Raw genomic sequence first — 25336 nt, 5'->3', positions numbered from 1 at the left:
ACTGGAAGGTACTGGAGCAAAAGAGATGGCAAATCAAGAATTCAGAGGGTGGCTCTGAGATCTAGTGAACATTGGATGATCTCAGATTTCAGGGAAGGATCAGAAAGCAATTCCATTCACTCAAGTGGATTTTTCTCAATTTGTGTTCATATTAAAGGGAGATTTCAATTAAAGGGATATGGGACCTACATGGTGATGAGTGAATGAGATTAAATAAGGAGATACAAGGACTTTATAAATGAAATAAAAGCTAAAGCTAATAATTGCATGATAAGGTGAGCCTGACTTAATTTTTCCATTTTTTATTGTGACTTCATTAAATAATCTTTACAATTGTTGAAATTTTATTTTACATACCACTGAATGAGGGACCTGGCTTGCTCCCCCCTCCCAAAAAAAAGGTGTGATGTGAGGGAATGCAGTTTAGCCTCTGTCGCAATGATTCTGGGATACAGGGCACACAAATAAGTTGTGCATTCAGAGACTACCCCCGCCCCCCCCCCCCCCCCCCCCCAACCCCTGGCAAAGCTGTGAAATCATGTCCCAGCCATGAGAGGTGATCCAGTTCCACTAATTCCTTCAGTTGCAGTTCACAGCTGGCTGGACTTTGAGTGGCAGATGTTGAGGCAGATTCTGAACTCCAGCTTTCAGGCTTTAGCTTCCAGCATCTCGAGGAATAGTTTGTGCATTGGCACCTTACCCTCTCTCACCACTCGCCGGAAGTTTTGTATAGCCTTGTTCGCAGTTTGCCGGAGAAGAGGTAAAGTCATCAGTAGTTTGCCACTGCGGTGAGGATCTGCCAAATGCTGGTCTGTCTCATAGTCCTGCAGAGCCTCATGGAGGAGATCCTGCAGGTTCTGAATGGCCTCAACGTTCTCAATACTCATTGAATCTACAATCAAATCGAGAACACATGAGACATCTCATTGCTGAATTTACCTGGCTTAGACCTTACCCCTAACAAGCTACGCAAAGGCCATCGATCACAAAGTGATCAGCTCCGAGTGCCGTGGCAGACTGCCACAGTGCTTAAGGAGCTGCCCTCCTCTACGTCCTACACAGATGTGAATGTAGAGTTGGTGACCACGGGTGGAATTGGGGAGGGGGTTGAATTAGGATGACAGACCAGGGACTGTCACGATGGGGGTGGGGGGGGTTGAATGTTATGTGGAGGTGGGGAGGAGGTCATTGGGAGGGGTTTGTGTGGGCATGTGGGGTGGTACTGGGGACTGGAACTGTTTCTGTGGGGTGGGAGCAGATGTTACTGTGGGATGGTAGGGGATGGGGGTAAAATCTCTGTGAAGGCAGCAATCTGAGGTCAGTGGGGGGTGGTCGGGGGTAGAGGTAACATCTCTGTGGTGTAAGAGTGAAGATGGTGAAGTATAGAGGTAATGTCTCTGAGGGGGAGTGAGTGTAACGCCTGCAAGACAGGGAACAGTTGTCAGTATGGGGTGGGTGTAATGCCTGTGGAGGTGGGGAGCAGGGATCGGTGGAGGTGATAGGGTGTGGGGATAAGGTCTCTATTGGGTGTGGGAGCAGGGGTCAGTGGCAGTGGAGGTAATGTCTGTGTAGGGGTGATGTCTGTGTAGGGGTGTCACCCCCTAATGTTTCCCTGATGCTAAGTAAATTCAGGGCCCTGTGGAAAGTTGACAGGTTCGCGCTTCTGGCAAAGCTGTTTTCCTATTGGATTCTCCGATCAAATAAATAAAATGACTCAGGACCTTCCATTCTTCCAAAGCAATGCCCTTGTGTATCCTCACTGCCTCCCTTTCCCCCTCATGTACTCTTACTATTTGAAATGATTTTCTCTGTGAACAAATGCAAATGGAGAAGTAAAAATATTGTGTTGATCAATGAGACTTATGAACTCCTAATTACAAAATCAATCTCTCTCTTCTCCACATTCCCCCCAATTATTTATGTCTATTAAACCCGAGCAATCTTCCTTTTCTCTCTCTCTCTCTGTCTCTGTCTCTGTCTCTCTCCCTCTCTCTCTCGCTCTCTCTCTCTCTTGCAGCCCCTTCATGGTTTATCATTATTCTGGGCCATTGGAGACGGTGACATTGCAGACTAGACAGCAGCTCCCTCCAGTAAGGTTTCTGTCAATACAATTGCTCACGTCCCTTGCTGAGGCAGTGACAGATGTCAATAACTTTATCGGTCATCAGCTTCCTTTTAGCAAATGTAAAGAGTTGTGTCTCATGCTTTGTTGCTTTGCAGACCTCTTAGCATGTGCACTAACCATGTTCCTGCAACATCAACCTTTTCTAATTAACACGCCACACCAACAGCTTCTAGACTTCTCCAGAGAAAGAGATGCCCTTGACAAAGAATTGGGATTCAAAAGGAAGGACAAAAGGAGCAGGAATCCTCAGAATCTTGCAACAGAAACCATCAGGAAATGAAGCCTGATTGAATTCTGTTAAATCCCCCTAGACTCCATTCTGATTTACAGCACTCTCTCTGTTTCAGTCAAAGATACTCTGTTATATGCTAAGCACACACAGCAGGAATAATGTGTTAGCTGGTCTTGAACTGCGGGGGGCCACTTATCTTAGTAGGCAAGATGATTATTGTGGATTTAATCCCTGTTCCAGCTGAGTTAGACACTAAGAAGGAATGGCAAAACCACTGTTTACAAAAACCACTGAGCAACAACTGAGGATGAAGCGTCAGCAAATGAGGAGGCAAGGACTTCTCTTGAGAAATGCACAAATGACTAAATCACTTGAAGTGTGAACAGCAGGAGTCACTGTTTTTGTTAATTTGTGGGATGAGAGTTATACCCTCAACTGTCCTTGAGAAGTTAGTGGTGAATCACCTTCTTAATACAGTGGCATAGTTTGTTCAACCAATTCAAAATACAGCTGAAAGTCAACTGCCAGCTTTGTGAAATTTCTAAATTTGAAAACAAATTCATTTGATGAAGTGCCTCAAAGATGTTAGGGCATGTGGTGTGATACAGCTGTACCATGTGTGAGTTGCTGGATGCCCATGGAATCCATCGTGGTCACACACCTCAGTCCAAAAAGGTTCATCTCTTAACTTTATGATCCCTTGTCTGGACTCCCCCACTATCAGGAACATTCTTTCTGCATCTAACCTGTTTAGTCCTGTTAGAATTCTGTAGGCTACTGTCAGATCCCCTTTCATTCTTTTAAACGTCAATGAAGGCAAAGTACTGGGCTAATGGTTAGATTCTTAGCAGTGTAAATGAGCAGAGAGATCTTGGTGTCCATGTACACAGATCCTTGAAAGTTGCCACCCAGGTTGACAAGGCTGTCAAGAAGGCACACAGTGTTTTAGCTTTTATTAATAGAGGGATCGAGTTCCAGATCCAAGAGGTTATGGTGAAGCTGTACAAAACTCTGGTGCGGCCGCACTTGGAGTATTGTGTACAGTTCTGGTCACCGCATTATAAGAAGGATGTGGAAGCTTTGGAAAGGGTGCAGAGGAGATTTACTAGGATGTTGCCTGGTATGGAGGGAAGGTCTTACGAGGAAAGGCTGAGGGACTTGAGACTGTTTTCATTAGAGAGAAGAAGGTTGAGAGGTGACTTAAATGAAACATATAAAATAATCAGAGAGTTAGATAGGGTGGATAGGGAGAGCCTTTTTCCTAGGATGGTGACGGCGAGCACGAGGGGGCATAGCTTTAAATTGAGGGGTGAAAGATATAGGACAGATGTCAGAGGTGGTTTCTTAACTCAGAGAGTAGTAAGGGAATGGAATGCTTTGCCTGCAACGGTAGTAGATTCGCCAACTTTAGGTACATTTAAGTCGTCATTGGACAAGCATATGGACGTACATGGAATAGTGTAGGTTAGATGGGCTTGAGATCGGTATGACAGGTCGGCACAACATCAAGGGCCGAAGGGCCTGTACTGTGCTGTAATGTTCTATGTTCTATGAATACAATCTTAACCAACTCATAACTAAAAATATTAGAAGTCACAGTGGATCAGGCAGCATCCGTGGAGAGAGAGCAAGCTAATTTTTTGAGTGTGGATTACTCTTCATCAGGGCTCAGTTAGTCCTACCATCTCAAGAATCAATTTGGTAAACTGTCGGAGAGTGGGAGCTGTGTCATTGTGACAACCTTTGTCTGAGTTGTGCTGGGACTGGCATCCAAATGAATTATAAGAGCAGGGCTGTAGAGAGGGCTTTAAAGTAACCAGTATAGAGATGGGGAGGGCAGGTTCAGGAAAAGGGAGATTTGGAAAGTGTCCACTTTATCAAAAAGATGTAGGAATCTCAGTGTCCTGTCACATTAATCACAAACAGTCAGTATGTAGATATATCTCAAGGGTAACTAGGACAGGCAACAAGTGCTGGCCTACCCAGTGATGCCCACATTCCATGGGCAAATGAAATAAAAAAATACAACAGGTGATTATGAACGCAAATGGAATGTTGGCCTTTACTACAAAACAGTTGAAGTGTAAAAGTTAGGAGGTCTTGCTCCAACTCTACAGGACATCATTGAGGCAACACCTTGCATACTCTCTGATGAAGGGTCTAGGCCCGAAACATCAGCTTTTGTGCTCCTGAGATGCTGCTTGGCCTGCTGTGTTCATCCAGCTTCACACTTTATTGTCTTGAATTCTACGTACTGTTTTGGTCCCCATTTTTGGCAGGAATACACTTGTGCTGGAGGCAGTTCAGAGAAGGTTCACTTGGATGATTCCTGGGATGAAAGCATTGTCTTATGAGGAAAAATTGAGGTGGTTGTGCCCATAATCATTGAAATTTAGTTGAAAGAGAGGTGGTCTTATTGCAATTCAATTGGTTCCAAGAGGGTTTGATTTGGTAGATGCTGTGAGGATATTTCTTTCTGTTGGGGTAGCCTAGAACAACGGTATAGTTGAAAAATAAGATGGCAATGAGGAGGCATTTCTTCTCTCAGGGAGTCATAAGTATTTGGAATTTCCTTCCCCAGAGAGCAGTTGAAACTGGGCCATTGAATATGTTCAAAGCTGAGTTGGACAGATATTGACTGACAAAGGAATCAAGGGCTATGTGAACAGATGAGAATGTGAAGGCCACAATCAGATCAGCCAACTGAATGCCAGAGCAGGCTCAAGGGGCTGAATGGCCTACTCATCCTTTTTGTCATCACACTGTGTGGATGTTGAGTCACATGTAGGCCAGACTGGTTCAGGTGATGGACCCCTATGCTAAAGGATATGAATGAACCAGAAAGTTCATTACAAAAAGCTAAAGATCTGTGGTCACATTCTCTGAAACTCACCTGTGTAACCCACAGTCATTTTATACACTGAATTGAAAGTCCTCAGCTGCCTGTTGGGTGAGCTCATGCATCTGGGTTTGGAGGGTTTGAGCTATAGGGAGAGGCTGAATAAACTGGGACTACATTCACTGGAGCATCGGAGGCTGAGAGGTAATCTTAGAGGGGCTTATAAAATCAGGAGGGGCATTGGGTGAATGGTAAAGGCATTTTCCCCAGGATAGGGGAGTCCAAAACTAGAGGGCATAGGTTTAAGGTGAAAGGGGAAAGATTTAAAAGAGATCTGAGGGGCAATTTTTTCACATAAAGGGTGATGCGTGGAGAATGAGCTGCCAGAGGAGGTGCTGGAGGCTGGTACAACTGCAACATTTAAAAGGCATCTGGATGGGTACATGGATGCATACAAGATGATCAGACGATTAGACAGGGTGGACAGTGAGAGTCTTTTTCCGAGGATGACGACTTCAGCTTGTACAAGGGGGCATAGCTACAAATTGAGGGGTGATAGATTTAAGACAGATGTCAGAGGCAGGTTCTTTACTCAGAGAGTGGTAAGGGTGTGGAATGCCCTGCCTGCCAGTGTAGTTAACTTAGGGGCATTTAAACAGTCCTTGGATAAGCATATGGATAACGATGGGATAGTGTAGGGGGATGGGCTTAGATTAGTTCACAGGTCGGTGCAACATCGAGGGCTGAAGGGCCTGTTCTGTGCTGTATTGTTCTATGTTCTAAAGGAAGGGTTTTCAGGAATGCGGGCCAAATGCTGGCAAATGGAACTAGATTAATTCAAGATATTTGGTTGGCATGGATGAGTTGGACTAAAGGGTCTGTTTTATTCTGTAGATCTCAATGACTCTGAGTCCAGGTCCCTGACTTTTATTTGTCCAGTAACATAATCACCATTGTATAAGCTGAGGTTGGGAGACAATTTTGAGGATTCATACCTGAGTTAGCCAGGGCCATGGCTTTCAGTGTCACAAACTCTTCTTTGTCAAGCTGAAGCTTGCGGTATTTTGTGATCAGTTGCAGCAGTGTGCAGTACAGGTCGAGTAATCCAACCATCCGACACTGCTCCCGCTCCAGAACTAAATTATCAGCATAGACCAATCCCTCTTCATAGGGCAGAGAGCGGAACACAAGCCCCAGGATCAGGACCTCCATCCAGGCACTCTGCAGGAGACCCATCTGATCCCCCAACGACAGGGTGGAGAAACCTGAGCAGAATCAAGACAAGAAGCTTGATACCATCCAGGACTAAGCAGCCCGCTGGATTAGCATTACATGCACAAGCATTCACTCCCTCCACCACCAACACTCAGTAGCACCACTGTGCACTAGCTACAAGATGCACTGCAGAAATTCACCAAAGATCCTCAGGCAGTACCTTCCAAACCCATGATCACTTCCATCTAGAAGGAGAAAGGCATTAGACATATGGGAACACCACCATCTCCAAGTTCCTCTCCATGTCATTTACCATCCTGACTTGGAAATATATTGTCACTCCTTCATTGTCGCTGGTTCAAAATCCTGGAATTTCCTTCCTACCGGCATTGTGGGTCAATCTACAGCAGGAGGACTGCAGCAGTTCAAGAAGGCAGCTCAGCACCACCTCAAAGGCAACTTGGGATAGGCACTAAATGTTAGCAAAGCCAGTGATTCCCATATCCCACAAACGAATGGGAAAAAAACTGAGATTAGTGAACATTTTTCAAGGCCATGGGAGCTGTCACCTCAGGAAGTGTCACATTGAGTGGTGGCCACTCAGGATTAGGTGTCCTAACCTGGGCTGCCCATTCTGCCAGTCAATATCATGCTGGCATCAAGTCCATTCCTGCTGGGATTGTGCCGTCCTGGATCTGCCTGAACCTGATCCCCTCAACATGTTTCCAGATTGAGGGAACTTCTTCCCACATTTCATGAAGCAGGCCAGATCTTCCAACCTGGTGGTTGATGGGAAGGAATGAGTTTGGGCAATGGAGGGAGGGTTATATTTGGAAATGGGAAAAGCAGGAACAAAGGGACAATAGGACAGATGTTATTTGACATGAGTGGGAGACTGAGGTGGGAAAGCTGCAGGGGTTAGGAGAAAGAACCATAGTGAGGATAAAGGGTGAAGGGGGAGAAGGATAAGTTTGGGGAAGAGCGTAGGGGCCTGGGCAGCGGTGGGAGTGTTGGCAGGGTGGAGACGGGGTTTGGGAGGGGAAGGGAGTGAAATTATGGAGAGAGGGGAAGTGTTTGGGAGTGGGTAAGCAATAGGATGTGGAGAGAATGGGAAAGGAGTCTCACTTCTGAAGTATTTTTTAAAAATGAATGCTAGTTTAAAACCTGAGTCCAAAATCTCGCAAGGTGGCTGGCCCCTTGTGTACCTGTGTTGATTATCAAAAACACAATTATCCTGAGTGTCAAAATACGGACTCAGCATTTCTGAGGTGAGCAAAGAGAAGGAATCTGCCTGAAGGATTGGACATCTGCGTTCAAAAAACAAATTTCAATTTGACTCCATCATAGGCCCTACTCATGGCTGGGGAGTCCATTGAGGATACCAAGTGATGCAGATCACCCTCAATATTAACATTTAGTGATTACTATCTGCACAAGTCTCTGCACCTGGTCCCAAGGGATTCTTACTTTCATTTTTTTAGCTGGTTAATAGAAAACAGGGCTTAGAAAGCATTAATTAACAGATAGTAATCAGGAAATCAATAAGAAGGAGATCAGAAAGGGACGGTGACAGGGATTAAGGTCCTTCACATGCATCAACATTTCTGCCATCAAAGCCTTAATGTGTCTGGACTTGATGGTTGAAAGTATGCTTACAGTCACAGACACAGTCACACACTGTCCCTGGTACACTGTCACACACATACACACAGACACTGTCAAACACTGTCACTGATACACTATCACACACATACACACTCACAGACAGTCACACACTGTCCCTGGTACACTGTCACACACATACACACAGACACTGTCAAACACTGTCACTGATACACTATCACACACATACACACTCACAGACAGTCACACACTGTCCCTGGTACACTGTCACACACATACACACAGACACTGTCAAACACTGTCACTGATACACTATCACACGCATACACACTCACAGACAGTCACAGTCGGTCACTGATACACTGTCACGCACATACACACAGACACTGTCAAACACTGTCACTGATACATTATCTCACACATACACACTCACAGACATAGTCATAGACTCACTTATACATTGTCACACACATACACGCAGACACAGTCACAAACTGTCACTGATACATTGTCACACGCACACAGACTCATAGTCACGCACTCACAGACATACAGTCCGACACTCTCAGCTGCACACATTTATGTTCACACTGCCACACACACATCACACTTAGGCTCACACACATTGACAGATAGTTGTGTATAAGAACATCAGAACTAGGAGCAGGAGGAGGCCATTCTCCTTGTCAAGGCCCCTCAGGACTTTATACGTTTCAATTAGAACATAGAACATAGAACATAGAACAGTACAGCACAGAACAGGCCCTTCAGCCCACAATGTTGTGCCGACCATTGATCCTCATGTATGCACCCTCAAATTTCTGTGACCATATGCATGTCCAGCAGTCTCTTAAATGACCCCAATGACCTTGCTTCCACAACTGCTGCTGGCAACGCATTCCATGCTCTCACAACTCTCTGTGTAAAGAACCCGCCTCTGACATCCCCTCTATACTTTCCACCAACCAGCTTAAAACTATGACCCCTCGTGCTAGCCATTTCTGCCCTGGGAAATAGTCTCTGGCTATCAACTCTATCTATGCCTCTCATTATCTTGTATACCTCAATTAGGTGCCCTCTCTTCCTCCTTTTCTCCAATGAAAAGAGACCGAGCTCAGTCAACTTCTCTTCATAAGATAAGCCCTCCAGACCATGCAGCATCCTGGTAAACCTCCTCTGAACCCTCTCCAAAGCATCCACATCTTTCCTCTAATACAGCGACCAGAACTGGACGCAGTATTCCAAGTGCGGTCTAACCAAAGTTTTATAGAGCTGCAACAAGATCTCACGACTCTTAAACTCAATCCCCCTGTTAATGAAAGCCAAAACACCATATGCTTTCTTAACAACCCTGTCCACTTGGGTGGCCATTTTAAGGGATCTATGTATCTGCACACCAAGATCCCTCTGTTCCTCCACACTGCCAAGAATCCTATCTTTAATCCTGTACTCAGCTTTCAAATTCTCCATAGATTAAGTCACCTTTGAATCTTCTACAAGCCATACTATTCAGGCCAACCCTGTCTAGCCTTTCCTTGTAAGGCAATCCACTTATTCCAGGGATTAATCCAATAAACCTCTGAATTTCTGAACTTTAAAAGGGTTAGTGAAGGAATGAGGGACTGAGTAGGAAGCCATAATGAGCAGAGGTTGCTGGGTGAGTTACAGAATTCAGCCAATTCAATTCAGTCCATGTGATATCAAGAAACAACTGGAGACACTGCAAAAGCTATGGGTCCTGACAATATCTGGTAATAGTACGGAAGATTTGTGCTCCGAACTTGTGTACATCAAGCCAAGTTGTTCCTGTATGGTTACAACATTGGCATCTCCCTGACAATGTGAAAAATTGCCCATATATGTCCTGGACACAAAAAGCCAGGAAAAATCCAACCCAGCCAATTACTGCCCCATCAGTTCTGATAGGACCACTCAACTCCAGGGCAGCAGATTCATAGGGCCACAGCCACCTGTAAAGTGTTCTCTGAGCCATTCACCATTCTGCTTTGGACATTCCTTCACTGTTGCTGTGTCAAAATCCTACAATTCCCTCCGCACCGGCATTGTGGGTCTACCCACAGCATATGATCTGCAGAGTAGTTCAAGAAGGCAGCTCACCACCATCTTCTCAAAAGCAACAAGGAATGGGCATTTTGGAAGGTCAAACTTAAATGCTGAATATGGGATTAAAGGCAGGATTCTCGGCAGTGTGGAGGAACAGCGGGATCTTGGTGCTCAAGTGCATAGCTCCCTCAAAGTTGCCACCCAGGTGGATAAGGTTGTTAAGAAAGCATTTGGTGTTTTGGCTTTCATTAACAGGGGGATCGAGTTTAAGAGCCGCGAGGTTTTGCTGCAGCTCTACAAAACCCTGGTGAGACCACACTTGGAATATTGTGTCCAGTTCTGGTCGCCCTATTATAGGAAAGATGTGGAGGCTTTGGAGAAGGTGCAAAGGAGGCTTACCAGGATGCTGCCTGGACTGGAGGGCTTGTCTTACGAGGAAAGGTTGACAGAGCTCAGACTTTTCTCCCTGGAGTGAAGGAGGGAGACAGGCGACCTGATCGAGGTGTACAAGGTAATGAGAGGCATGGATAGAGTCGATAGCCAGAGACTTTTCCCTAGGGCAGGATTGACTGCTACGAGGGGTCATAGTTTTAAGATGTTAGGAGGAAGGTATAGAGGAGATGTCAGAGGGAGGTTCTTCACCCAGAGAGTTGTGAGCGCATGGAATAGTTTACCAGTGGTAGTCGTGGAAGCAGAGTCATTAGTGACATTTAAGCGACTGCTGGACATGCACTTGGACAGCAGCGAATTGAGGGGAATGTAGATTAGGTTATCTTATTTTTGGATTAGGATTAATCCACGGCACAATATCGAGGGTCGAAGGGCCTGTACTGTGCTGTACTTTTCTATGTTCTATGTTCTAAATACTGGGCCCAGCCAGCGAGGCCCACATCCCATAAATGAGTAGAAAACGTAACCCATTAGAATGTCAGTAGGCTGAATGGTCTAATTCTGCTCCTTTTTTCCATATTTTTATGAATAAAAAACCAGATTGTACCAGTTCTGATTTCTATGTCCCAAAAGCCTGAGGGTTTGCACTGATTCCCAATATTTCTTCAATATCTGTGCAGTGACTGTAAAGAAACATTCTTATGATTTAAATACTTTTTGCATAAGCTGGGAGCCTCATGGGGGAGCACCTCCTCCCACCCACATTCCTGCAAAAATTCCATCCCCTATTCCCAATTCCTTCGCCTCAACCACATCTGTTCCCAGGATGGGGCATTCCACTCCCGCACATCCCAGATGTTCTCGTTCTTCAAGGGCCACAACTTCCCCCCCGCAGTGGTAGAGAACGCCCTCGACCGTGTCTCCCGCATTTCCGCACCTCATCCCTCACACCCCGCCCTCGCAATAACCACCCCAAGATAATTCCCCTAGTCCTCACATACCACCCTACCAACCTCCGGATACAACGCATCATCCTCTGACGCTTCTGCCATCTACAATCCGACCCCACCACCAAAGACATTTTTCCCACCCCACCCTTATCTGCCTTCCGGAGAGACCACTCTCTCCATGACTCCCTTGTCTGCTCCACATTCCCCTCCAACCCCACCACACCCGGCACTTTCCCCTGCAACCGCAGGAAGTGCTACACCTGCCCCCACACCTCCTCCCCTCACCCCCATCCCAGGCCCCAAGATGACTTTCCACATCAAGCACATGTTCATCTGCACATCTGCCAATGTGGTATACTGCATCCGCTGTACACGGTGTGGCTTCCTCCACATTGGGGAAACCGAGCAGAGGCTTGGGGACTGCTTTGCAGAACATTTGCGCTCGGTTCGCAGTGAACAACTGCACCTCCCAGTCACGAACCATTTCAACTCCCCCTCCCATTCCTCAGACGACATGTCCATCCTGGGCCTCCTGCAGTGCCATAATGATGTCACCCGTAGGTTGCAGGAACAGCAACTCATATTCCGCTTGGGAACCCTGCAGCCCAATGGTATCAATGTGGATTTCACAAGCTTCAAAATCTCCCCTCCCCCCCACTGCTCCCAAAACCAGCCCAGCTTGTCCCCACCTGCCTAACCTGTTCTTCCTCTCACCTATCCCCTCCTCCCACCTCAAGCTGGACCTCCATTTCCTACCTACTAACCTCATCCCACCTCCTTGACTTGGCCGTCTTCCCTGGACTGACCTATCCCCTCTCTACCTCCCCACCTATACTCTCCTCTCTACCTATCTTCTTTATTCTCCATCTTCGGTCCGCCTCCCCCTCTCTCCCTATTTATTCCAGTTCCCTCTCCCCATCCCACTCTCTGATGAAGGGTCAATGCCCGAAACGTCAGCTTTTGTGCTCCTGAGATGCTGCTTGGCCTGCTGTGTTCATGCAGCTTCACACTTTATTATCTTGGATTCTCTAGCATCTGCAGTTCCCATTATCACCGAGCCTCATTGATTACATTTCCTAGTCCAGTTTATCAGCTTGGTTGATTCCATCTCAGAAACATGTGAAATTCAAGCGGACTCATGCATAAATACTTTCACAGACATTAATATACACAACGTTAATGCACACCATAAATTAAACTTAGACACAAACAACACCGCCACTGATGCACACATACACACAGACATGTACACACTGAAACCATCACATACATAACAGATATGTAAACACACTCACACACACACACACTCACAGACACACACACACACACACACACACACACACACACACACACACACACACACACACACACACACACACACACTCACTCATTCAACATTATTCACTCTTGCTCACATATATGCAAGTGGAATGCTCTTGATGACACTATGTTGACCCCAAAATGTCTATTCAGTGGATTATTGGTACCTGGGACATGTTTAGCCCAATTAATGATGATGACCAGCTCTCTATCCACCAGGTCACAGAGTGTTGTGAGGACTTTGACATCATTTTCAGGAGCAGTCGGGTCAGCCATAGCAAAGATCTTGTCTGGTTCCACCAATAGGAGATGGGAAACAATTTTATTCCCTAGAAGAAAAATTTAACACCCAGCGTCTTGGTTGATGGGTCTTTATTCATTCAGTGCAGTCTGCAACACACAAAAGCTCAGTCTACCGGAAAAAACGCCTTACTGCCCTTTGACCTTTGCTTCCCTCCAACTCTCACCACCTGCTGACCCTTAGACTATACTTTGCTCTATCTCCACTCTCCCCTAATGTTGACTCTCCCTTTGGGTGAACTCTTCCCCAAGATGCACTATTTTAGTTTCTGTTTGAATTTATTGAGAGTTTCTGGAGATTCCTTCAGGGAACTATTAAAAAAAAAGTGAGGCTGAGGAGGATACAATGTCATGAGGATCAAGAAGTGTAAAAGGACGTGCTTTCAGCATTCCCTTAAAGAACCATCCCACAGATTATCAGCTGAATAGCCTCATTCTGTGCTACACACCTATTGCATTTGCATTCCAGCTAGTTTTCATCTTGGTAAAGGGGGGAGATGCAAGATGCTGGCAACAATATGGTATTAATATCTATAGCTTCTATGATTCCACTTTCACAGTTTAATCGCAGCTCCTCTGGGGGGATTAGGAATTGTTTGAGGGTCCGGGATCGAAATGTACCTGATTTTTTGCTCAAATGGCAGCATTGAGAGTTCAGATATCCAACAGTTGACTCCTCAAAGCGACGCCTGTACTTCTGTCGTCCACCTCTCACACGGTCAAGCCGTACACCTACGGGGTAAGAAAACAACAGAGACAGCAGCCAAAACATGCAAGCAAGATCCCATCGACTGGAAAGTCAGCCCATTAGCAGTTCATCTATTGTTGCTGATCTCAGCAATTACAACTACTTTGAAACAGACACTTGCACAACAACCCCATCCTTCTGAATATTAGTCACAATGTGGAGGTGCCAGAGTTGGAGTAGGTTGGACAAGGTCAAAGTCAAATGACACCAGGTATTGTCCAATAGGTTTATTTGAAATCACAAGCTTTCAGAGCGCAGCTCCTTTGTCAGGCAAATATTAGCGTCAAAGGACATTTTAATCCAATAAAGAGGGAAAAAGTTCAATAATTTAACACTTCATCCCTAACTGTAACTTTCTGATGTACTCCACACTGTAACACTCTGACATATCCCATACCCCTCACTGTAACATACTGATCTACCCCACATCCCCTCACTGTAGCACTCTAACATACCCCACACCTCTCATGAAAATACTATGATACATCTCACATCCCTCACTGTAACACCTTGATATAACCCCCAACAATTTCTGCAATGCTCTAATATGCCCCACAACCCTCACTGTGACACACTGATACACTTCATACCCCTCACTGCAGCACTCTGATTTACCCCACACGCCTTACTGTAACACTGATATATCCCACACCCTTGTCTGTAACCCTGATATACACCTCTACCCTCTCTGTTACACTCTGGCATACCCTATACCGCTTATTGTAACACTCAATGTACCCCACCCTGCGCTATAACACTCCTGTATACCCCAGGCAGTAACACACTGATGTACCCCATACCACTCACTGTTTCTTTCTGATATAACCCACATCCCTCACTTGTACTTGCTACAGGTACTGGATAGGTTTGTCCCACTGAGGCAAGGAAAGGATGATAAGGTGAAGGAACCTTGGATGACAAGACATGTGGAACTTCTAGTCCAGAGGAAGAAGAAGCTTACCTAAAACTGAGGAAGCAAGGATCGGACATGGCTGTAGAGGTCTACAAGGTAGCCAGGAAGGAACTGAAGAATGGACCTAGGAGAGCTAGAAGAGGGTATGAGAAAACCTTGGCAGATAGGATCAAGGAAAACTCCAAGAAAATGGCCAGAGTGAGGGTAGAGCCAATCAGGGATAATGGAGGAAGTTTGCATGTGGAGTCAGAGGCAGGGAAGGTCCTTAATGAATACTCTGCTTCAGTATTCACTAGCAAGATGGACCTTGAGGTTTGTGAGGTTAGCATGAAACAGGCTGATATGCTCGAACAGGTTGATGTTAGGAAGGAAAATGTACTAGAAATTTTGAAAAACATGAGAATAGATCAGTCCCCTGGGCCAGACTGGACATACCCAAGGTTGCTACAGGAAGCGAGGGAAGAGATTGCTGCCTCTTTGGAGATGATCTTTGCGTCCTCACTGTCCACTGGAATAGTACCAGAAGATTGGAGGGTGGCAAATATTACTCCCTTGTCCAAGAAAGGAAATAAGGATAATCCTGGAAATTACAGACTGGTCAGCCTTACTTCTGTCTTGGGCAAATTATTGGAGAGGACTCTGAGAGACAGTATTTATGTTTATTTGGGAAAGCACAGTTTGATTAGCGATCGTCAGATTGGCTTTGTGAGGGGCAGGTCATGCCTCTCAAGCCTTATTGAATTCTTTCAGAATGTGACAAAACGCATTGATGAAGATGGAGCAGTGGATGCAGTGTATATGGATTTTAGCAAGGCATTGGGTAAGGTTCCCCATGGTAGGCAGATTCAGAAAGTAAGGAGGCATGTGATTCAGGGAAATTTAACTGTCTGATTACAAAACTGGCTGTCCAGTAGAAGATTGTAGTAGAAGATGGAAATAGTAGTAGTAGATGGAAACCATTTGGCCTGGAGCTCGGTGGTCAGTGGTGTGCCTCAGGGATCTGTTCTGGACCTCTGCACTTTGTGATCTTTATAAATGACTTGGATGAGGAAATGGAAGGTTGGGTTAGTAATTTTGCTGATGACACGATGTTTGATGGAGTAGTGGACAGCGTGGGAGGGCTGTTGTAGGTTGCAATGGACATTGACAAGATGCAGAGCTGGGCAAAGAAGTGGCAGACGGAATTCATAGAACATAGAACATAGAACAATACAGCACAGAACAGGCCCTTTGGCCCTCGATGTTGTGCCGACCTGTGAACTAATCTAAGCCCACCCCCCTACACTATCCCATCATCATCCATCTGCTTATCCAAGGACTGTTTAAATGCCCCTAATGTGGCTGAATTAACTACATTGGCAGGCAGGGCGTTCCATGCCCTTACCACTCTCTGAGTAAAGAACCTGCCTCTGACATCTGTCTTAAATCTATCACCCCTTAATTTGTAGCTATGCCCCCTTGTACAAACTGACGTCATCATCCTCGGAAAAAGACTCTCACTGTCCACCCTATCTAATCCTCTGATCATCTTGTATGTCTCTATTAAATCCCCTCTTAGCCTTCTTCTCACCAATGAGAACAGACCCAAGTCCCTCAGCCTTTTTTCACAGGGCCTGCGCTCCAGACCAGGCAACATCTGGTAAATCTCCTCTGCACCTTTTCCAATGCTTCCACATCCTTCCTGTAATGGAGCGACCAGAACTGCACGCAATATTCCAAGTGAGGCCACACTAACATTTTGTACAGTTGCAGCATGACATCACGGCTCCTGAACTCAATCCCTCTACCAATAAAACCGAACACACCGTAAGCCTTCTTAACAGCACTATCAACCTGGGTGGCAACTTTCAGGGATCTATGTACATGGACATCAAGATTCTTCTGCACATTCACACTACCAAGAATCGTTCCATTGACCTAGTTTTCTGCCTTCCTATTACTTTTCCCAAAGTGAATCACCTCAATTTATCCGCATTGAACTCCATTTGCTACCTTTCAGCCCAATTCTGCAGTTTATCCAAGTATCCCTGTAACCTGCAACATTCTTCCACACTGTCCACCACTCCACCGACTTTAGTATCATCTACAAACTTACTAACCCATCCAACTATGCCTGCATAACAAGGACCTTCCCTACACTGCAAACAGCAGTGGTCCCAAAACAGATCCTTGAGGCACACCACTAGTAACCGGACTCCAGGCTGAATATTTTCCATCAACTACCACTCGTTGCCTTCAACTGAGAAAAATGTGAAGTGATTCATTTGGAAGGTCGAATTTGAGTGCAGAATACAGGGTTAAAGGCAGGATTCTTGGCAGTGTGAGGGAACAGGGGGATCTTGAGGTCCACATCCATAGGTCCCTCAAAGTTGCTGCCCAAGTTGATAGTGTTGTAAAGAAGGCGTATGGAGTGTTGGCTTTCATTGGCAGGGAATTGAGTTTAAGAGCCGCGAGGTTATGCTTCAGCTCCATAAAACTCCGGTTAGGCCACACTTGGAATATTGTGTTCAGTTCTGGTCACCTCATTATAGGAAAGATGTGGAAGCTTCAGAGAGGGCGCAGAGGATAATTACCAGAATGCTGCCTGGACTGGAGGACAGACCTTTACAGAAAAGGTTGAGGGAGGTAGGGCTCTTTTCATTGGTGCAAAGAAGGATGAGAGGTGACTTGATAGAGGTGTACAAAATGATGAGAGGCATAAATACATTGGAAACCCAGAGACTTTTTCCCAGGACAGAAATGATTATTGTGAGGCGGCATAATTTTAAGGTGATTGGAGGAAGGTATAGGGGAGATGTCAGAGGTAGGTTCTTCCCACAGAGAGTGTTAGGTGTGGGGAATGCGTTGCTGGCAGTGGTAGTGGACTGAGATAATTTAGACAATTTGAAGCGACTCTTAGATAGGCACATGGACGTTAGTAAAACATAGGGCACACAAGGTAGTTTGATCTCAGAGTAGGATAATAGGTCGGCACAACATCATGGACTAAAGGGCCTGTACTGTGCTGTACTCTTCAATGTTCTAAGTAAAGCCCTGATATATTCCACGCCCCACCCTGTAACACTCTGATATAACCCCCACCCCCCATCATGGTAACACTCAAGTATACCTCACATCACTCACTGTAACACTCTGGTATACCCCACACACATCACTGTAACACTGGTATATACCAGACACTTCACTGTTACACTCTGATATACCTCACACCCCTCACTTTAACACTGATATACCACACACCCCTCACTGTAACAAACTGATATACCCCACACCCTTCTCTGTAACACGCTGATGTACAACACACCCCTCACTGTGGCACACTGATATATCCCACGCTCATCACCGTGAGGCTCTGATATACCCCACACAAATCAATATGACACTCTGGTATAAAACATACTGTGGTGCATATATACCCCATGCCCTCATTATTACAGTCTGACATACCCCACATCCCTCACTATAATGCTCTGATTAGTCCCACACCTTCTTTGTAACTCTCTTATGTACGCCACACCGCTCACTGTAAAAACCTCAAATATCCCACGCCCCACAATGTAAAACCGTGATTAAACCCTTACCCATCACGGCAACACTCTAATAAACACCACACCCTTCACTTTAACACTCTCATACACCCCACTTGCCTCACTGTAACATGCTGATATACCTCACACTCCTGTTTTAAAGAAGGTGTATGGAGTGTTGGCTTTCATTGGCAGGGAATTGAGTTTAAGAGCCGCGAGGTTATGCTACAGCTCCATAAAACTGTGACAGTTTGGTGAACGCCACAGCCATCACTGCAACACTCAAATACATCTCACACCCTTCACTGTAATGCTCTGATATAGCGTTCGCTATAACACTCTAAAAAATACCAGGCCCTTCTCTGTAACAGAGATAATGGGAACTGCAGATGCTGGAGATTCCAAGATAATAAAATGTGAGGCTGGACGAACACAGCAGGCCAAGCAGCATCTCAGGAGCACAAATTCTCTGAATGAATGAAGGGTCTAGGCCCGAAACGTCAGCTTTTGTGCTCCTGAGATGCTGCTTGGCCTGCTGTGTTCGTCCAGCCTCACATTTTATTACCTTCTCTGTAACACTCTGATCTACCCTATCCCCCTAACTATAACAGTATGGTAAACCTCATACCCTGCACTGTTGCACTCTGATATACTTCATCTGGCTCGCTGTGACACTCTGATATACCAGGCACCCCTCACTGTAATGCTCTGAATATCCCACAACCCTTGCTGTAACACTCTGGAATTCCCCTCACCACTCGCTGTAACACTCTGATACACCCCACACTCCTCACTGTAACACATTGATATACCCCACACCCCTCACTGTAACACACTGATACACCCCACACTCCTCACTGTAACATACTGATACACCCCACACTCCTCACTGTAACACACCGATATACCCCACACCACTCACTGTAACACTCTGATACACCCCACGCTCCTCACTGTAACACACCGATATACCCCACACTCCTCACTGTAACACACCGATATACCCCACACCACTCACTGTAACACTCTGATACACCCCACACTCCTCATTGTAACACACTGATATACCCCACACCACTCACTGTAACACTCTGATACACCCCACACCCCTCACTGTAACACACTGATATACCCCACACCACTCACTGTAACACACTGATATACCCCACACCACTCACTGTAACACTCTGATACACCCCACACCCCTCACTGTAACACACTGATATACCCCACACCCCTCACTGTAACACTCTGATACACCCCACACTCCTCATTGTAACACACTGATATACCCCACACCACTCACTGTAACACACTGATATACCCCACACCCCTCACTGTAACACTCTGATACACCCCACACCCCTCACTGTAACACACTGATATACCCCACACCCCTCACTGTAACACACTGATATACTCCACACCCCTCACTGTAACACACTGATATACCCCACACCCCTCACTGTAACACACTGATATACTCCACACCCCTCACTGTAATACTCCGATATAAACCCCACCTGTCATGGCAAAATTCAAGTATGTCCCACTGCAATGAACCCCACCCCTCACTGTAACAATCTGGTATACTCCACACTGTAACACACCGATATACCCACACCCCACACTGTAACACACTGATATACCCCAAACTCCTCACTGTAACACACTGATATACCCCACACCCCTCACTGTAACACACTGTTATACCTCACACCCCTCACTGTTATACACTGATATACCCCACACCCCTCACTGTAACACACTGATACACCCCACACCCCTCACTGTAACACACTGATAAACCCCACACCCCTCACTGTAACACACTGATACACCCCACACCCATCACTGTAACACACTGATATACCCCACACCCCACACTGTAACACACTGATATACTCCACACCCCTCACTGTAACACACCGATATACCCCACACTCCACACTGTAACACACTGTTATACCCCACACCCCTCACTGTAACACACTGTTATACCTCACACCCCTCACTGTTATACACTGATATACCCCACACCCCTCACTGTAACACACTGATACACCCCACACCCCTCACTGTAACACACTGATATACCCCACACCCCTCACTGTAACACACTGATACACCCCACACCCCTCACTGTAACACACTGATATACCCCACACCCCACACTGTAACACACTGATATACTCCACACCCCTCACTGTAACACACCGATATACCCCACACCCCTCACTGTAACACACTGATATACCCCACACCCCACACTGTAACACACTGATATACTCCACTCCCCTCACTGTAACACACTGATATACCTCACACCCCTCACTGTAACACACTGATACACCCCACACCCCTCACTGTTATACACTGATATACCCCACACCCCTCACTGTAACACACTGATACACCCCACACCCCTCACTGTAACACACTGATATACCCCACTCCCCTCACTGTAACACACTGATGTACCCCACACCCCTCACTGTTATACACTGATATACCCCACACCCCTCACTGTAACACACTGATATACCCCACACCCCTCACTGTAACACTCTGATACACCCCACACCCCTCACTGTAACACACTGATATACCCCACACCCCTCACTGTAACACACTGATATACTCCACACCCCTCACTGTAATACTCCGATATAAACCCCACCTGTCATGGCAAAATTCAAGTATGTCCCACTGCAATGAACCCCACCCCTCACTGTAACAATCTGGTATACCCCACACTGTAACACACCGATATACCCACACCCCACACTGTAACACACTGATATACCCCACACCCCTCACTGTAACACACTGTTATACCTCACACCCCTCACTGTTATACACTGATATACCCCACACTCCACACTGTAACACACTGTTATACCCCACACCCCACACTGTAACACACCGATATACCTCACACCCCACACTGTAACACACTGATATACCCCACACTCCTCACTGTAACACACTGATATACCCCACACACCACACTGTAACACACTGTTATACCCCACACCCCTCACTGTAACACACTGTTATACCTCACACCCCTCACTGTTATACACTGATATACCCCACACTCCACACTGTAACACACTGTTATACCCCACACCCCTCACTGTAACACACTGTTATACCTCACACCCCTCACTGTTATACACTGATATACCTCACACCCCTCACTGTTATACACTGATATACCTCACACCCCTCACTGTAACACACTGATATACCCCACACCCCTCACTGTAACACACCGATATACCCCACACCCCTCACTGTAACACACTGATATACCCCACACTCCACACTGTAACACACTGTTATACCCCACACCCCTCACTGTAACACACTGTTATACCTCACACCCCTCACTGTAACACACCAATATACACCATACCACTCACTGTTACACTCCAATATGCCCACACCTGTCACTGTAACACTCTGATAAATCCCACCTCCCTCGCTGTAACACACTGATATACCCCACATGTGTCACTGTAAGACTCAGAGATAGCTCAGACCACCCAATGCAACACTCCAATGTACCCGACCCCTCACTGTAACTCTCTGATAAACCACAGACCTGTCACAGTAAGACTCCAATTTACATCGTTCCTCGCCATAACACTCTGGTATACCCCTCATTGTAACCAATGATATACACCACACTATCCACTGCAACACATAATGTACATCACCACTCACTGTGACACTCTGATATGCTGCATTCCACTCTCTGTGACACTCTGATATGCCACACACCCCTCACAGTGACATTCTGGTATACCTGTCACCCCTCATGTAATGCTCTAATATACCGCACACCCATCACTGTAACAATCTGATATACCCAACACTTGTCATTGTGGCACTCTGGTATACCCCAAACTGCAACACAGTGATATAGCCCACACCGCTCACTGTTACACTCCAATATAACCCACATCCCTCACTGTAACGGTGTGATAAATCCCAACCTGCTCACTATAACACTCTGATGTGCCCCACATCCCTCATTGTGACAATCTGCCATAATCAACACCCCTCACTGTAATACTCCGATATAAACCCCACCTGTCATGGCAACACTCAAATATGTCCCACTGCAATGTACCCCATCCCTCACTGTAACACACTGTTATACCTCACACCCCTCACTGTAACACACCAATATACACCATACCACTCACTGTTACACTCCAATATACCCCACACCCCTCATGTAACACACTGATATATCCCACACCCTTCACTGTACCACTCTGACATATCCCATGTCCCACACTATAACACTCTGATATAAGCCCCACCCATCACAGTAACACCCTAATATACCCCACACCTGTCACTCTTACACTCTGATATACTTCACCCCCCTCTCTATAACACTCTGGGACACCCCACACTCCTGACTGTAACATTCTGGTATACCCACATATTTCACTGGTACACTCTGATATATCTTGCAACCCCCCCACTGCAACACTCCAATGTACCCCACCCCTCACTGTAACACTCTGGTATACTCCACACAGTAACACATTGATATACCCTGTACTGTTCGCTGTTACATTCCGATACACCCCACATCCCACAGTGTAACACTCTGATATGCCCACATCCTCACTGTCCCACTGATACCCTCCACAGCCCTCACTGTAACACTCTAGTATACCACACACATCTCACTGTGACACTCTGACATAACCCTCACTGTAACATGCTGACATATCGCACACTTCTCACTGTAACACTCTGGTGCAACCCGCACCACTCACTGCAACACTGTGATATACTCCACCCCTCTCACTGTGACGCTCTGATATACTCCACATCCTTCACTGTAACACTTTGGTATAACCCACACTCCTCCCTGTAACAGGCTGATATATTCCAAGCCTCTTGATGTAACACTCTGATATACACCACACCCACAATGGTAAGGAAAAGGAACAGAGAGTGGGCTATTCACTCCTCGAGCTTAGTTGGTTATTCAATATGATCATCCCCATTACCATTTATTTCCCTTCTGATCAAGAATTTATTTCAGCCTTAAACACGCACAAGGACTCTGTTCTCATAGCTGTCAGTAGACAGGGGTTGCAAAGACTCACAGCCCTCTTAGACAAGAAATTCTTCTTCATCTCAGTCAATGAACAAAGTACACTACAGCATATTGGCACCCCTTAATTCTAAGGCCGTGCCCTCCAGTCCTAGACTCTCCAATGAGGGGAAACATCCTCTCAGCATTTATTCTGCCATGTGCTTTAAAAATCCTGGATGTTTCATAGATGGAAGATGGGAGTAGGAATCAACTATTTGGCCTCTTGAATCTGTTCCCCCTTTCAATAGAATCTTGGCTGATGATTGAGCACAATACCATAACCGTGCCCTATCCTCATCCTTGAGCTCTTCAGCCATCAGAGGTATCCCAAATGCCTTCTTAAAAACTCATAATGTTTTGGGGTCATCCACTTTCTGAGGCAGTAAATTGCATAGGGTCACCATTCTCTAGGGTAGAAATTTTTCCTCATCTCAGTCCTGAAAGATTTACTCCTTATCCCCAAACCATGACCCCATGGTTCTGGATTCTTTCACCATTGGCAGCATCCTTTCTGTATCTAACCTGTCTAACCCTGTTAGAGCGTTATAGGCTTCTCTGAGAACACCAACTCACAACCTCCCCCCTACCCCACCCAACCACACTCACACTGAATTCTTCTAAGCTCTCATGAATAACATAGAAACGTAGAAAATAGATGCAGGAGTAGGTCATTCAGCCTTTTGAGCCTGCACCACCATTCAATATGATCATGGCTGGTCATGCAATCTCAGTTTCCCATTCCCACTTTCTCTCTATACTCCTTGATCCCTTTAGCAGCAAGGGCAATGGCCAGCTCCCTTTTGAAAATGTCTAATGAACTGGACCCAACAGCTTCCTGTGGGAGAGAATTCCTCAGGTTCACAACTCTCTGAGTGAAGAAATTCTTCCTCATCTCAGTCCTGAATGGCTTACTCCTTACTCTTTGACTGTGACCCCTAGTTCTGGACTTCTCCAACATTGGGAACATTTTTCCTACATCTAGCCTGTCCAGTCCCAGCGGGATTTAAATGATTATACGATATCCCCGCTTCTCATTCTTCTAAATTCCAGTGAGTACAAACCCCATCGATCCTGCCTAGGTTATGTGTGGCCACCTGGTGAACCTTTGCTGGACTCCCCCAGTAGCAAGATTGTCTTTCCTCAGACTAGAAGATCAGAGCTGCACACAATACTCAAGGTGTGGTCTCACCACAGCCCTGTGTAACTGCAGCAAGATGTCCTTACTCCAATACTCAAATTGCACTTGCTATGAAGGCCAACATGCCATTAGCTTTCCTCATCGCCTGCTGCATCTACATGTTAACCTTCAGTGACTGTTCCACCATGACGCCCAGGTGTCATTGCATCTCACCTTCCCCAAAACAGCCAACAACCAGAAAATAACCTGCCTTCCTGTTTTTGTGACCAAAGTGGATAACCTCTTATTTATCCATGTTATATTACATTTGTCAAGAATTTACCCACTCAGCCAGCCTGTCCAAGTTACCCCACAGCCTCTAAGCATCCTCCCAACTCACACTGCCACCCAGCATACGGTCATCTTCAAATTCAATTCCTTCATCCAAATCATTAATGTATATTGTGAACAGTTGGGGTCCCAGCACCAAACCCACTTGTCACTGCCTGCCACTCTGAGAAGGACCCATTCATTCTAACTCTCTGCTTCCTGCCTGCCAACCAATTCTCTATCTATGTCAATACATCACCCCCAATACCATAAGCTTTAATTTTCCATACTAATCTCTCATGTGGAACCTTGTCAAAAGCCTTTTGAATGACCAAACACACAACATCTACTGATTCACCTTAGTCCAATCTACTAGTCACATCCTCAAAAATTTCCAGAATATTTGTCAAACATGATTTCCCTTTAATTAATCCATGATGACTGGGACCAATTCAGTCACTACTTTCACTTATTACATCCTTAATAATAGACTCCAACATTTTCCCCACTAT

The 25336-nt window shown here is 45.9% G+C and overlaps 1 protein-coding gene across 2 annotated transcripts in view; it reads right to left on the bottom strand.

Annotated features, from left to right (window-relative positions):
• Positions 1-551: 551 nt before the first annotated feature.
• Positions 552-25336, bottom strand: part of LOC125447776 (estrogen-related receptor gamma-like) — a 37906-nt gene continuing 13121 nt past the window's right edge. Inside the window, exons 4-7 of one of the 2 annotated variants that reach the window (XM_048522477.1) lie at positions 13680-13790; positions 12926-13087; positions 6192-6461; positions 552-892 (exon numbers count right to left, since the gene is read on the bottom strand). In XM_048522477.1, coding sequence (XP_048378434.1) covers positions 648-892; positions 6192-6461; positions 12926-13087; positions 13680-13790 — 788 coding nt within the window. In that variant the 3' untranslated portion in view covers positions 552-647. The remainder of the gene's footprint in view (positions 893-6191; positions 6462-12925; positions 13088-13679; positions 13791-25336) is intronic. The other variant, XM_048522478.1, reaches the window with a different exon arrangement.

This window comes from Stegostoma tigrinum, chromosome 39 (genome assembly GCF_030684315.1).
Source record: "Stegostoma tigrinum isolate sSteTig4 chromosome 39, sSteTig4.hap1, whole genome shotgun sequence".
NCBI classification, from domain to species: domain Eukaryota; kingdom Metazoa; phylum Chordata; class Chondrichthyes; order Orectolobiformes; family Stegostomatidae; genus Stegostoma; species Stegostoma tigrinum.
This window is presented reverse-complemented; position numbering and strand designations above follow the sequence as displayed.